Source organism: Canis aureus, chromosome 4, assembly GCF_053574225.1.
Source record: "Canis aureus isolate CA01 chromosome 4, VMU_Caureus_v.1.0, whole genome shotgun sequence".
NCBI lineage: Eukaryota > Metazoa > Chordata > Mammalia > Carnivora > Canidae > Canis > Canis aureus.
In genome coordinates, this window is record NC_135614.1 from 28,775,941 (window position 1) to 28,789,998 (window position 14,058).

Below are 14,058 nucleotides of genomic sequence, written 5' to 3' on the forward strand. Positions count from 1 at the left end.
CCAAGGCAGCTTTCTGGGTGGGAATTGAAAGAACAAGCCCAGATCTTGAGAATAATGAAGGAAAGAAGTCTAGATACATAAGAATGTTCGCTGTGCTGTATTCCATTCATATATTTAGCAGTTTGGTTAGAGAAGCATGTGGTCCTGATTCCATGGGCCCACTGCGTATAATACTCCCTATGTAAAGGTACAGGCTTCAAAGTCTCTTTGAGGAAATGCATTACTCTTTTTAATACTGTAGACATTAAGTCTTCTATCCACATTCCGTATCTAGAAAATTTAAATAAAATGTTAATCCTCCTCTTTTTGAAAAACAAATATATATATATAAAAAGTATCCTACACAGCAGTAATTTTTTTCCCCAGCAAAATTCCTACTACCCTCAGAATATGTGATTGACCTCCTACTGGGAATATGTAAATCTTTCCAAAGGTCTTTGTTTGATCTCTTAAAAGAATATCCAATGTTAAGTTTGTTTTGTTCTTATGACTGCCAGACATCTCCCTCCCTATGCATCACGTTAAATCACTCCCTGGCTCCAATTGTGTCTAATTCACTTGCTTATCAGAGATAAACTTCAAGATGTGTCATGTGAAGAATCAAGAAAATCTCTAAGAAAAAGTCCATATATCAATTAGTAGAATTCCAATAGGGACATCTTCTTGGCAAGGGATGGACTTTCCCTCATTTCAAAGAACATATAAATTATCCTCTTTCCTCTATGACCTTGCTAATTTCAACAGAAAACATTCAGTGGCAGCTGGAGGCTAAGGGCTTATGTAGCTTCTTCCCTAAGGCTTCTTGCTCTCTCTTTCTTTGGCTCTCAGACTACTTTTGCATTTGGCTGATTCTCTGGCTCCTCGCCCACTCTCAGGAAACAAATATATATTTTCCATGGGGAACCCCTAGTTGAAAAAAGGGAGTGAAAAGCATGCTCATATTTTATTTGTTTTTGTAAATAAGTTTCCCATGGTAGCCCGCTTAGGGCCCTGTATGCAATAGGCACTTTTCAACTATTGGTGGAAGGAACGAAAAATATAAATCAATGGTCTCAGTTCCAAAAGTGTTCCTCTCCCTCTCCAGTGAGGAGAAAGGTAGACACAGCTGTTCTTTCAAAGATTGAGCCAAGTTCTTAACAATCAGGCCTACCAAAGGAGGGACCTCACCTTTTCTAGGGGGTTGGCACATAAGCTAACCATCTCCTGGATGCACTAAGTACAAAAATGTAAATACACAAATATATAAACAGCTAGCCACTTGGGGAGTAGCAGCAATTGATTTCAATATTGAAAGTACGACTCAGAGTTGAAACACAAGAACCTAGAACTGGCTAGCAGGGCTCACTTCAACAGAGAAACGTCCCAGACGGGTTCCTCCGGAAGGAGAGCTCCAGGCCTCAAGGTACAATGCATTTCATTGTGTATGTCACGCTGAATTTGAGTCAGGTTGGAGATTTGGGGCTTGATGGGGCAAAATGATTTATTCCTTTTCTCCACCACTTATGCATAACAACTAGGAAACATCTACTTATTCCTTCTTCCATCATCATAAACTTTACTTGTTTGCTGTTTTTGGAGACAACCAATGATGAATAGTTCAGCTGAACCATATTTTTTAAAGGAATCTTGTATCTATTATGGGTAAATTAACAGGTGTGTATTTCTCCTCCCACCCCCCTCAGTTTTTGGTAGGTGTAATGTACCATTCCCCGAACAATGACAAAATTATCAGTCACATGAGAATATAATTTGTACTTGAGAACATGATAATTATATCTGTGTCTAGCAAGCTAATGGGACTTCATTAACTAAAGCAAGGGAATTAGAACCATCTAAAACTTCAGTTCACGCCTTGCCCAGATGAATCACACCACTGGGAAGTGGCCTCTTTGAGCACCCATGGTCATATATGATTGCTATCAGGTGGAACTTGGTTTCAGCCAATTGTTTAGCATTTCAGGAGTACAACAGCCCTGCAGTTGATGGGCTAGATTAGGGCACAGCCTACAGGAGCCCCAAATCTCAAATATTATTGTCCTTCTGGAACTTTTTATTTTTTCTGGGCTTTCAATTATATGCTGCTGGAGTCCCACACAACTAGACACACACACTTTTGCTTATAGAATCTATGTAGGAGACACAGTGTGTATTCCATGCTTCAATATATTTGAGCCCAGTTCACTCACACAGAGACAGCATAGTAAAGATTGCTCCCAGTTGATCAGACTCAAATGCCTGCGACTGTGGTACGCCAATGATATGGGCAAGGAATTATTGGGCCTGAACCCATCACAATGATTTTAGAAATGTCATTTAAAAATATATTTTGCACATAAGGAAAACAGCAGCCATAAGGGATGGGGAAGAAATAGTTCATTTGGAAAGGAAAACAGTGGCTATTTGGCTCTGGGAGCAAGCCATGTCACTTTGTGGTACACTTTAGGACAAGTCATGCTATGTCACAACATGCCTCCACCACAAGATAAAAGGACTCAAAGGCCAAAAGCCAACAGCAGAGGTGCAACCACTGTGGACCTTTGAAGATGCAAAGTGTTGCAGTAACTTCTTGCAGTTGGATCATATCAATAATACCAAACTGACAGGAAGCCACCTCTATTGTCACACATCTACTCCAAAAATCACAGAGGAATCTGACTTTGGAAAGAGTTCCAGACAAATATCCCCACCACACACACACATACACACACACACACACACACACACACAATTACAAACATGAACAAGTGACAAGTGATTCCAACCACGGAGAGAAACAACTCTTGAGAAGATGAACACAAAGGCATCTCAATAGTATGTTTTCAACAATACTGTTTTAGAGAACACATTATTGAAAAACTACACTGGAAATATTAACCAAAAAAGTTAAAAGAAAATGCTATCAATGAGGATTTGGTCATGCTTCATGCAACAGAGAACAGCAGCATAACAGGGTGATGCCACATGGTGAAAGCTGAGATACTTCACATTAAGAAATATGCCCAAACACACTGGGGAAAAAAATAAAGCCATGAGTTCATCTCAATAAATGGTACTCATTCACTAAATCAGATGTGATAATCTGGCAATTAGGTAGCAGTGTTCTAAGTCTGTACCGAGTATTGCCCAGGAAATAAAATATGCAAAATATTATCATCAAAATAAGTGTAAGGGAAAGAAAGTTGAATGTTAGTTGAGCTTGGTCTCTGTTTTGTGGATAAAAGGACACGAATCCTGCTCTACAAACTGGAAAGCAGACACGAGGAGGAGGAAGTCACTGGGAATGTGGATGTGGTATGCAGACAAATGGCACCACAGAGTCCGGTGGACACCAAGACACGTCAGGACAGGACAGAAACAGACACCAGGGGCTAGAGAGAAGCGTCCTCCTTCTCAACATTGTTGGCACTTGTTCCCATCATTGGTGCCATAACTGAAAACAGGGACTTGCACCTGTTGGTTTTTTAGGTCTCCTGCAAAGAAGTTAGTGCGTCATCCAAAAGAATCAACAAACTGAACAAGAAAAGCAATCTGCTACTTTTCAATGTTTATGTGCTCTAGTTGGAGAGGGGTTTAATTATAAATATACATATATATATATTTACATATATATATATACTAGACAAGGGAACGAGATTATATGTATGTGTATACATATATATAATCTCTATCTTCCTGAATTCTTGGCAAATGGTTAGTCCTGTGGTTAGCAGTGAAGATAGCGGGTGGGGTTGGGAGGAAGGTTAACGAAGAGCGCATACCGCTTTCGGCTTCTGCAAAACGACAAGAAAAGAATTTAAAATCAAACAATTTGATAATAAATTGACTGACACCAGAGGGAAAGAAGGAACAAAACCTTTGTTTCAAATTATTTGAAGGATGCATGTGAAAACAAGGTTTTTCAGCAGAGCATGGAAACAGCGTCATGGGGTCAAACAACAGAGGAGGTAGTTCAACACAGGCTGGGGGGCAAAGGGGTGGAGGGAGAGGCTGGGTTCTTCTAATTGTAACGCCCAGCCACTTAGAAAATGGGAGAGGAAAGGAAATGGGAAATTCTTCAATGAAGGAAAAAAAACCAAAATTCTTAGCTCAGGAAGGGTCAAAAGTTCGATTCTTTTTAACATGGATATTGTGTTGGAGAAGTTAAGTGTTTTCTCAGAGGCATGATCCACATTCCATCCCACACACCTTTTTCCACAAGAACCAATGTGTTCCACACTGAGACCAAGCCACATGAGAGGATTAAAGTTGGCAAAGGCACACAGAAAGCCAATAACAAAGCCAAACAAGTTCTTTTCATTCTTTTCTGAAAGAAAAAAAAAACCTAAAAATCTGTATCTATAAATATGGCTTTGTTGAAAACATCTCAGCTTTGTGAGTTAATTGGAGGGTCCATCAAAGAAAAGACTTTGTCTTCAGGGAAAGCTCTTAGTTATTTTTCTTAGAATAGTGACAGCAGATTCACACTGAACCATTACCAGACTTTTTCTCTCCCTCCTTGTGACCAAAGGTGGCAGGTGGGAGATGACTGGTCAAGGTTCAGGGGGCAGACTCCTGCCATGAAATTATACAGGAATGGTCAAGAGACGCTATTCAGCGTTAGCGCCACCTACACCATCACACTTTTTTGAGAGATGCACCGAAGTGATAAAGAGAGAAGACTGAATTACACAGATTTACTGACGTGGCAACATGAAGAATGTCATTTGCAAAAACCCAGGACACATGTTTCCCCCTCCACAGGCACAGGTGATACTAGCCACCATGTGGGAAAGCGGCAATCTCAGGAACACCGACTCTGTCTGTGGAACAGCAAATAGCCAGGGCTCTGGCTCCCCCTTCTTTGCACATGATATTCTTCAGTTTGCCATCACAAAAAGGAAAACTGTATCTACACATAATTACTAACTGCTATGGCCACGCTTTACATGTAGCTACCAAATCTACCATTTTTAGTTCCTCTTGGTTGATTTGGATTTTCCAAATAGCTTAGCCTTTGATCAGATTGACTTTGTGAAAGCAATCTGATCTGGTGGTTAAGGTAACAGGGAACATTGGATTGACTTGCTGACAATCCAGTGTTTTTTGGTTTTGGTTTGTTTTGTTTGCTTTTTGTTTTGCTTTTTGTCAGAGACGCTGACTGTATGTTTGGAAGTCTGGCTTTATGGCATTAATTACCCAGAGAGAGCGTCCATTTGGAAGCCCAGCTTTATTGAGTTATTCATCTAGATAATGAAAACTCCTTAGATGGTGATAGCGAGCACCTTCTAGTCCTGCCCTGCACTTAATGTATTGAGGCACACGTTGGAGGGTATCTGTCCTCTACACTTGGGCGGTCACGGGAAGACTTACTTCCTATCACTAGGAATACACCCAGATGTCATCCTAGAGGACGAAAGCCCACGCATTTCTCTGTAAGCTCTTTCTTCCAAAAACCATTGATAAAAATTGGGGCGAAAAAAAATCATCTCTATTTTATCGGTAATGCGTATGGTCCTTCATCAACAAACTCCCAGGTTAATGGGATGCTTCCTTCGTCCGGCGAGAACTCATGTATCGACTGGGCTGTTATCTATTTCAACCAGACCCCGTCCCTCCTCAGTCTGATGTGCACATAATTAAGTGCAAAATAAATAAATAAAGAGGGCTCCTGCCTCTGAGCCCTGCTCTCCTGGCTAATTTACATGAAGCTGACATTGTGCCACCTGGATTTCGGTTTCACCGGGAAAAGCACATATGGTACACAATAGGCTGCTTGTAATTTGGCCATCAAGAGGGCCGGTGCGTCCCGTCACGGCCCTGCCCTATCCTTGCTGTGGAGGGGGCCAGAATCCACCTGCTTCATGCTCACGGCAGTAAACAGGGTTTTGAGGACGGGGCCTGTCCCTGGTTTTGTGCAGAGAGGGTGAAAAGCCTAAATTGGCACAATCAGACCTCTGGATGCCTCATCACCCTCCTCTGGAGACACACTTTCTGAATGTCCAACGGGGCTTGGGATGCCAGGGGTCCGCAGCGGAGGTGGCCGCATCTGGCTGGGCATGCCCTGAGATGTGCCGAGGCTCAGAGGCGCATCTACCAGGGGCCCGAGCATGTTAATCACGTGGAGGACAGAAGCAGGTGGGCCGAGCTCCCTGAGAGCACGCTCATTGCCTCGCAGGTGTCAGCAGGCCACTGGGTGGTGGCACGCTTACCGGCTCTCTCGGTTGGCGGACTTGTACTCAATGGCTATCATTAGGAGCTTGAGCTTCACGAAACATAGCCTGCAACGAGATGGAGAAACCTCCCCGTCAGTGCTTGTGGACGACCGGAGCCACACAGCAAACACCACTACGACCTCTCTATCACCCGATGCATTCATTATCCCAGGGACCCTTAGCCCACAGTCGCCGGGCCGAAGGGACGGGGTAGGGGCGACACCTCCCCATCTTCCCCATTAAACCTGATTTCTCGTAAGCGATAAGGCACTGAATGTTCAAAGTGCAAATTGCACTCGGGTCTGGATGTCTAGACACAGACCCCAAGCAGGGATTTGTGCCTGGGGATTTAGGCTGGGCCAGATTCATTAGTTACTCGGTCGGGTAGTAAAATGTTAACTGCAGGGGGAGGGAGGTATTTGGAGCAGCTGGACCTGTTATTTGGATTCCATTTCGGTCTTTTGTACAAATGGCTCATATTGTTGTTCTGAGCAGACCCCTGTGCGCTCGGAATGATGGTAATAATCCTTAGCCTCCATGTAACTGCCCAGCACATGACTGTGGCACCATCACTTCTGGCCCCATCCAGACGGCCTCACCTCATCTGCCCGGTGCCCTCGCCTGCAGCCCAGGCTGCTCTGAGGCTGGCTTGTTCCAGCCTCCGTGCCTTCCCTGATGTGATTCCTATCCCAAATGCCTTCTCTTCTCCCAACCTTCCCTTCCAAGTGCCCGTCAAATCCAGCCTTTGTGCAGCTTTTCTGCCTCCACTGCCACCCTCTGGTTTTCTGTTCCCAAAACACCACCCCCAACCCCTGCCTGCAGCACCTTGTCTGCAACAGCCTCCTTCAGTTTTTAATCAACTGCATACTGGCTGTGGTTGCTCTCTATTGCATTCTATGTCTGAACTTTAGCTCCTCAACCAGCGTGACTTCTTTAACAGTTTGGGACTTATGGGAATTCCCCATAGTGCTGTACAGGGAACCACTGGCACACAGAAATTCAGTAAATGCATGATTTCCACTTACTGGTGTTCTAAGAAAAGAATAAAAGGTCCAACAAGGCATTTATGCATAAAGATGTTCAAGTTAGTGAACTTTATACAGAGTAAAAAAAAAAAAAAGGCAACCCAAATGTCCAATAATAAAGCAATGGTTCAGTAAAGTATGGTACACTATGTTTTAGCATTCAACATGACTCTGAGGAATATTTCAAGATATAAGATTAACAATGTTATATAGATACAAACGTGAATAACATGATACACTTGGGTGAAAATATATATTTAAATACTCATAGAAATGAAAGTACACACACAGAAGAATTACATAGATTATATATTACAAGTTTCCATAATGAGCATATGTTTTAAGGACTTTTTGGATATTAAGACACTAGCTGATGGATAGGTTGAGGAGTGAGTAGGTTATTGAGCTGCAACACTATAAAGAGGAAGATGCACTGGGTCACAAGTCGGGGCCATTCCTGGTGCTCTCATTTGATCCCCTCAAAGTCTCTGAGACAGAAAGATGGCTCCAGTTATTCTTTTATTGATATCTCTATGTTACTAAGGTGATGAACCTAGGCTCAGAAAGCCCATGTCCCCAGCTAGGACCTGGTAGGATATACATCTTTAACTCAGGGAGGTCTATTTTGTACTGGGACAGATAGATAATAAGCAAATATGCAAGTGAATAAATATTAAATTTCCAGATGAGGAAAAGTGCTATGCAGAAAACAAAACAACCCAAGAGGACAAAGAGTAACTGGGAAGGCCCATAAATACGGGAAAACAAACTGATGATTGCCAGAGGGGAGGGGGTGGGGGAAGGAGAAAAATGGGTAAAGGGGAATGGGAGGTCTGGGCTTCTAGTTATGGGCTGAATGAGTCTGGGAACGAAAGGCACAGCATAGCATGAATAGGCATGCTATTGTAATAGCAACGTATGGAGGCAGATGGAAGCTCCCCCTGGGGTGAACACAGCATAACATATATAATCATCAAATCACTATGTGTGCACCTGAAACTAACATTAGGTGTCAGCTATACTCCCATAAAAAACCAAAAATCCCAAACTGACCAAACAAAAGAGAGTAACTGGGAAGATGCGTTATCTGCAATGGTCCAGGAGGACCATTCTGAGAAAGGAAAGCTAGAGCACAGGAGGTGAGGGGAAGAGGCAAGCAATGAGAGGATCTGGAGAAAAATTCTTCCAGGGAGTGGAAGCAGCAAGTGCAAGGGTCCTGAGGCAGGAAGGAACTCCAGGTGTCTGAAGATCAGCAACAAAGGCAACTAGACTGCAGCCAAGTGAGCAAAGTCACATGTGACAGTAATTAGCTCAAGGGAGCTGGGCAGGAGCATATTTGTGAAGACCACTGGTCATGGCCGCAAGTCTGCCAGTCTGCCGTTTATTCTAAGTGAAATGGGAGGTTTTGGGATGGTTGCAAATAGAAAAGCAATGAGGTTGGTGAGGGCCTCATGCTCTCTAGCGGAAGTAAGACCAATTGCTCACTCCTACATATGAGGTCATGGTCTCCCGTGTTGCTTTCAACAGACAGTCAGATTTCAAAGGACCACTTCATCTCGGCGTATTTGGGCTCTCCTGGTGATTTGCAGGTTTGCTGATTCCTGCCAGCAGACTCTAATGACCTGGGCTTTGTGCTGATTATGCAGTTTGCTGAAACACCAACCCAAGTATCCAACTACAGCTGGAAAAATGCTCTTCTTAATTTATGTCCCATAGAGCACTGCTAACGCACCCTTTATGGGGCTGTTACTCCTGGAGCTTAAATTGTTTAAAATATCATATGGCTTATACAATATTTGTTGAACCAAATTACTAGATTAGGTAACTACTTTCTAATGTAAATAGCAACTAAATGCCAAAATCTCAAGGAGAAGGCCGATCTTAATTTAGCACAAATCATGAAGAGGCCAGTAGGCTGATATCCCCATGAGTGATTGGCCACTCTGATTTGGGACTCTGTGGTTCATGGGATCACAGATCTTTTTTTTTTTTTTTTTTAAGATTTTATTTATTTATTCATGAGAGACACACACAGAGAGAAGCAGAGACATAGGCAGAAGGAGAAGCAGACTCCATGCAGGGAGCCTGATGTGGGACTTAATCCCGGGACCCTGAGCCAAAGGCAGACACTCAACCACTGTGCCACCCAGGCGTCCCGGGATAACGTATCTTAATTGCTCTAATGACCTGATCCTGTTGGTAGAAGCAGGAAATAGTCCATAGTAATGGTGAGTTACATCTTTCTAGGTACTATGACACCATTTACCAACTAGATATAAAAAGAGAGGAGCTCTCTAAGGCAGGAAAGCCAATAAAATCTACACAGCCTTGTGCACATTTCTTAACCTAGCAGGGTGGACCAGGAGATCTTTGAGTCTTCTTCCATAACTTCCAAATCCATATCTAAGATGACTACACTGCTTTATAGAAGCCTTTTTTAAGGAAGCTCTTTGATCCAAAGCCAGCCTTTACTCTCTGGCCAGAGGGGCAGAGAGGAGGACAGGGTGATGTCAACAAAGTGATAATATGCAAACAGCACCACAACCATGGATTATCAGATTTGGGCCTTCCAAGACTTGTTGGGCCTGCCCTCCTCATAAAGATGACAAACTGAGGTCCAAAGAGGTACAATTTGCTCAAGATCAAATGGCCTTTAGGAAGAAAGACCAAAAAAAAAAAAAAAAAAGGAAGAAAGGCCAAAAGTAGAAATCAAATCTCAATGCAGTGTGCTGCAAAAATGCTTCTTATAACAGCAAAGCCATCGAAGTGGTGGCCAGAAGCCCAGCATGGAACATTGGTCAGGACAGCGTTTTTAAAACCCAGAATTAGATACTAACAGGTGATTTTGCAAAAAAAAAAAAAAAAAAAAACTAGCCTTTCAGCTTTCCTTGATAAATCATAAATGGCCACAATGGAGCCACATTCTGCATGGCTAAAAGGGACTGGAGCTTTGAAGCACTTACCCCTCTGGTAGGGACATGTGCTCCCCAATATGCTATAGACCCCAGCACTCCCTAACTATCTATCCTGTCTCCTCATTCTTCACTCTTTGTGGCTCACTCCTGCCCCCTAGAGGCACCTAAGTTTTTAATTCCTGCTGTAACAAGTATCTTCTGAGCCAACCAAATTCAAATCTTGAACTATGTCCCTTCCTCTTAAAAATCACAGTTTTTTTGTTAGATCCTGGCACAGAGAGTTAGCCAATGTCCAGACTGCTGAGCTTAAGGCCTCAGCAGAGGTACCAGGAGGTAAGAATAGACCAAGGCAAGGGAACAGAGGTGCCAGTGAGTGGTGTGCTGTGATAATCACTCGTTTACTTGTCTCCCTGCTCTCTGATTGAGCTTCTTTGGTGCAAGACACGTGCTTTGCCTCCCTGGCATTTTGCAAAGTGCAAGAAGTAAGCATTCAATACACGCTGATTAAATAAATATATGAATGAATGGAAAGCAAAATCTCATGAGTTGCTGGAAGCACACCTAAGAGATACAGTAGTAAACTAGGAAAATTGAAGTAGAGAAGGCTTGGGAGTTGGGTATAAAATCATGAAACAAGATGCCTCTTAACTTGTTCACAAGAAGCAGAGAGATTGGAAAAGAAGGGTGTCGAAAGAAATAATACCAGTGACGCGCTTTGGGAATCTAACGTTTGCCTCGAATCAATATGCCAAAATGCAAATGTAATTTTAAGATACAGACATCAGTTTGTCCTTGGGAGTCTCCACAGCTCCTGGTACAAGGGGTTCCCTCCCCGGAACATGTCTTCAGACTACTTAGAATGGATATCTTGAGCTTAAATATGTATTTGTATCATCAACACTATTGTTTTTGGTAAAGCAAAATAGGCTTTGCTCATCCAGTTCTTAGAGTCCCTTGTAGGGCTTTACTCAGTGTCTCTGCATATATAGGACTAGGGTAGGATAGGAAAGGGGCTTAGGGAGAGAGAGAGTGTAAGAAAGAAGCAAGAAAGCCTTCACAATGTGATAAACCTTTAGCAGGAATTTAATTCTTGGTTTCTAAAATAAAATGTCCCAATATGTCCAAAGCAGGAAGTTGTTGCTGGTTGTGAAAATAATTACAGAGGAATAGAAATGACTTTTTTCCAGAAAAAAAAAAATGCCACTTGTCACAAAAAGGTCTTAAACCAGCAATCTACAATAAAACTGTTGTAATAACAAGTTAGATTGCTTTCTTGATAATTATTAAGTAGAGGTCTACCAAATTTGACAATGACATTATATAATGCCTTTTTTTTTTTTTTTTTTTTACTGCTAGCATCATCTGTTAACTACAGTAGTTTCAACCCAGATGTTCCTGAACAAAGGCTCTTAAGAATTAGAGTCCAACTGTTTCTACCTACCCAGAGGGACATAAATTGTTCTTGCCATTAAATCAGCCCCCTTGACTACAAAGATTGCTTGCTGATGTGAATTAAGCAGAGAAACCCCTCGCAGAGCCTGCACCTTCACATGTGCTCAAGAAGGGTAAGTGAAGATGTGGTTTGGGGTTGTTGAAGATGAGTCACCCAAGAGTGAGAGGATGAGGAGAAAGGGGGCAGCCTGCATTGTGCCCTCCAAACCCAGTTCCTCCTCCAAGTGAGAGGCCCCTCTTCTGTTATCCAGAGGGACCCTGGCAATGTCAGGCGGATGCATGCAATCAGAATAGATGCAGATGTAAATACCATGCATTGGGAAACCAGATCTTTAGGATCTAGGGGCTAGAATGGAAAAGATTCACATTTAGGAGCTTTGATTTAAAATGATAGGCTCTTGAAATGGAAACATCCAGTTAAAGGAAATTTGAAACAGCAGGATTTATAAGACTCAGGAGCAAGAAAAAGGAAGTGATTTAAAATGTTCATGGAGATGTTGTTCAGATTTCATTTCCCAATAGCTTTGATAGAGGTGGAGTGGGGAAGGCTTCAGAACACCCTCAAACACACACACCCACACCTCACACTCACAGTATCTCCACTAGCACACCTAACACACTTGAATTTAGAAATAATTACATTCTCTGATATGAACAATTAGCATTTGCCCAAAATATGAATAAATGCGTTTTAGAAATCTTTGCTATCATTATTGGTCAGAAACAAAATGTAAACTCTGTGTTTGTTACGTGTAGCTCACGTGTGGCTAACATCAAGTCAAGCCCCTAGCATCCCATTTCAAACTGGACTGCCTCCTCGAGTCTCCTGCAGAGAATTTTAGACGTGCCACTGCCTCTGTAGCCTTTGGTTAAAAGTTTAAATAGATTTTAGGGTCATTTGTTTATTCACTAAGATGTAAAAAGATTACCGGTCATCTCTGGGTCCCTGTAGTAGAAATAATCATAAATATTGCATTCCTATCTGTGTTCATATACATTGTCTTTTTTTTTTTTTAAAGAAAGATTTTATTTATTCATTCATGAGAGAGGTAGAGACCCAGGCAGAGGGAGATTCAGGCTCCCTGCGGGGAGCCCGATGTAGGACTCGATCCCAGGAATCCAAGATCACACCCTGGGCCGAAGGCAGATGCTCAACAGCTGAGCCACCCAGGCGTCCCCATATACATTGTCTTAATTATAATAACCCCCCTCAAGTAACTAGAGGAATAGGGCCAGTTCTTTGAGGAAAATATTTTTTAACGGTGAGACGAGTCCCTCCACAGATGGTCATAAAATGCTCATTCCTGCAGCCCGGCTAGGTAAACCCATCACATGACTATCAGGTTTGCCAGCTTCTCTCTGCTCCATGTTCACATTCAGAAGTCTTTCTCTAAAATCTAATGACTCTGTAGAACTCACATTAAACTAGCTGTAGTTTCCAGTCTCTGTACAGGAGACTTGGGTTTTTCTAGGCCGTCTTAGATTTTCCTCAAGGGGCTTCACTGGAAAGATCTGTCCATGCAAAACAACACAGCATGAGAGCATGATTTTCTTCTTGTATCGGGGCCTTGAATGCAGGAGGATGAGGGGATGGAAAATCCCTCTCCAATCCCCACACTGTCTTAAACCAGCACAGAAGCATCCATGCTTACACCTGGGCTGAGGGGAGAGCCCCTGCCCTTTAGCACAGCAAAGATCTGATCAGAGTTCCCCAAGTTACCCAGGCATTAAATACTCCACATGGAACCTGAATTTTAACTGCTCCATCAGCTGCAGGGGGGACAGAGAGAGAAACACTGTATTTTAAATACATCTTTTGTCCTAATCCCCTCTGAGCTGTAAAGCCTGATACAATTAAGCTCTTATATTTGCAAGTGATGAATGGCTGACTAATAGCCTCAGGGTGAAATTCAGGCCCTGGAAGGTGCTGTTCTGGCCACAACCCAACCTCTGAACTTGTGGGTTTCCCTCTGCTCCTCCTTCCTCACCTCTCACCTCTGACCTCACTTCCTTATCTGGAGGCAGAGGGAGGGGTGAAGCCTCTCGTTTACTAGTTCTTAGGATCAAAACACTATTGCTGTTTCCTCCCTGAAAATGTCACATGTCGAAAAGGACTCTGATTCGTCTCCTCCTCCCATCTAAAGGAGAAATCCAGTTGCTCTCCTTGGAAAATCTCAGAGACCTGGGCATGGAGAGAGGGTCCGCATGGCTCCCAGCCTCCTGACTGCCTACCACTTAGAATCCCCCCTTCCCTCTTTACTCCCTCTCTAATCCAGTATCCTTACAAGGCACAGCTCAAATGTCATCTCTTCCAGGAAGCCTCTCCTGGTCACCCCAGCCTACAGGGAGCTCTCTCCCCCTGTAACTCTCAGCTGCTGTCCTCTAGGATGTGCACTCATCAAACACTTATCCATCAAACACTCATCCACCATGCACTTATGGGTGTTTGGCTCTCCCTGAGGATGGATATTATTT

At 43.0% G+C, this 14,058-nt stretch overlaps 1 protein-coding gene across 25 annotated transcripts in view; it reads right to left on the reverse strand.

The window, feature by feature from the left end:
• Positions 1–14,058, reverse strand: part of KCNMA1 (potassium calcium-activated channel subfamily M alpha 1) — a 717,266-nt gene that overhangs the window by 144,137 nt on the left and 559,071 nt on the right. For 14 of the 25 annotated variants that reach the window (XM_077895127.1, XM_077895129.1, XM_077895133.1 and 11 more), the window contains one exon: positions 6,189–6,257. In XM_077895127.1, the coding sequence (XP_077751253.1) occupies positions 6,189–6,257 (69 nt within the window). Of the gene's footprint in view, positions 1–3,758; positions 3,771–6,188; positions 6,258–14,058 lie in introns of all 25 variants that reach the window. The other 11 variants (XR_013377873.1, XM_077895128.1, XM_077895126.1 and 8 more) reach the window with 1 other exon arrangement.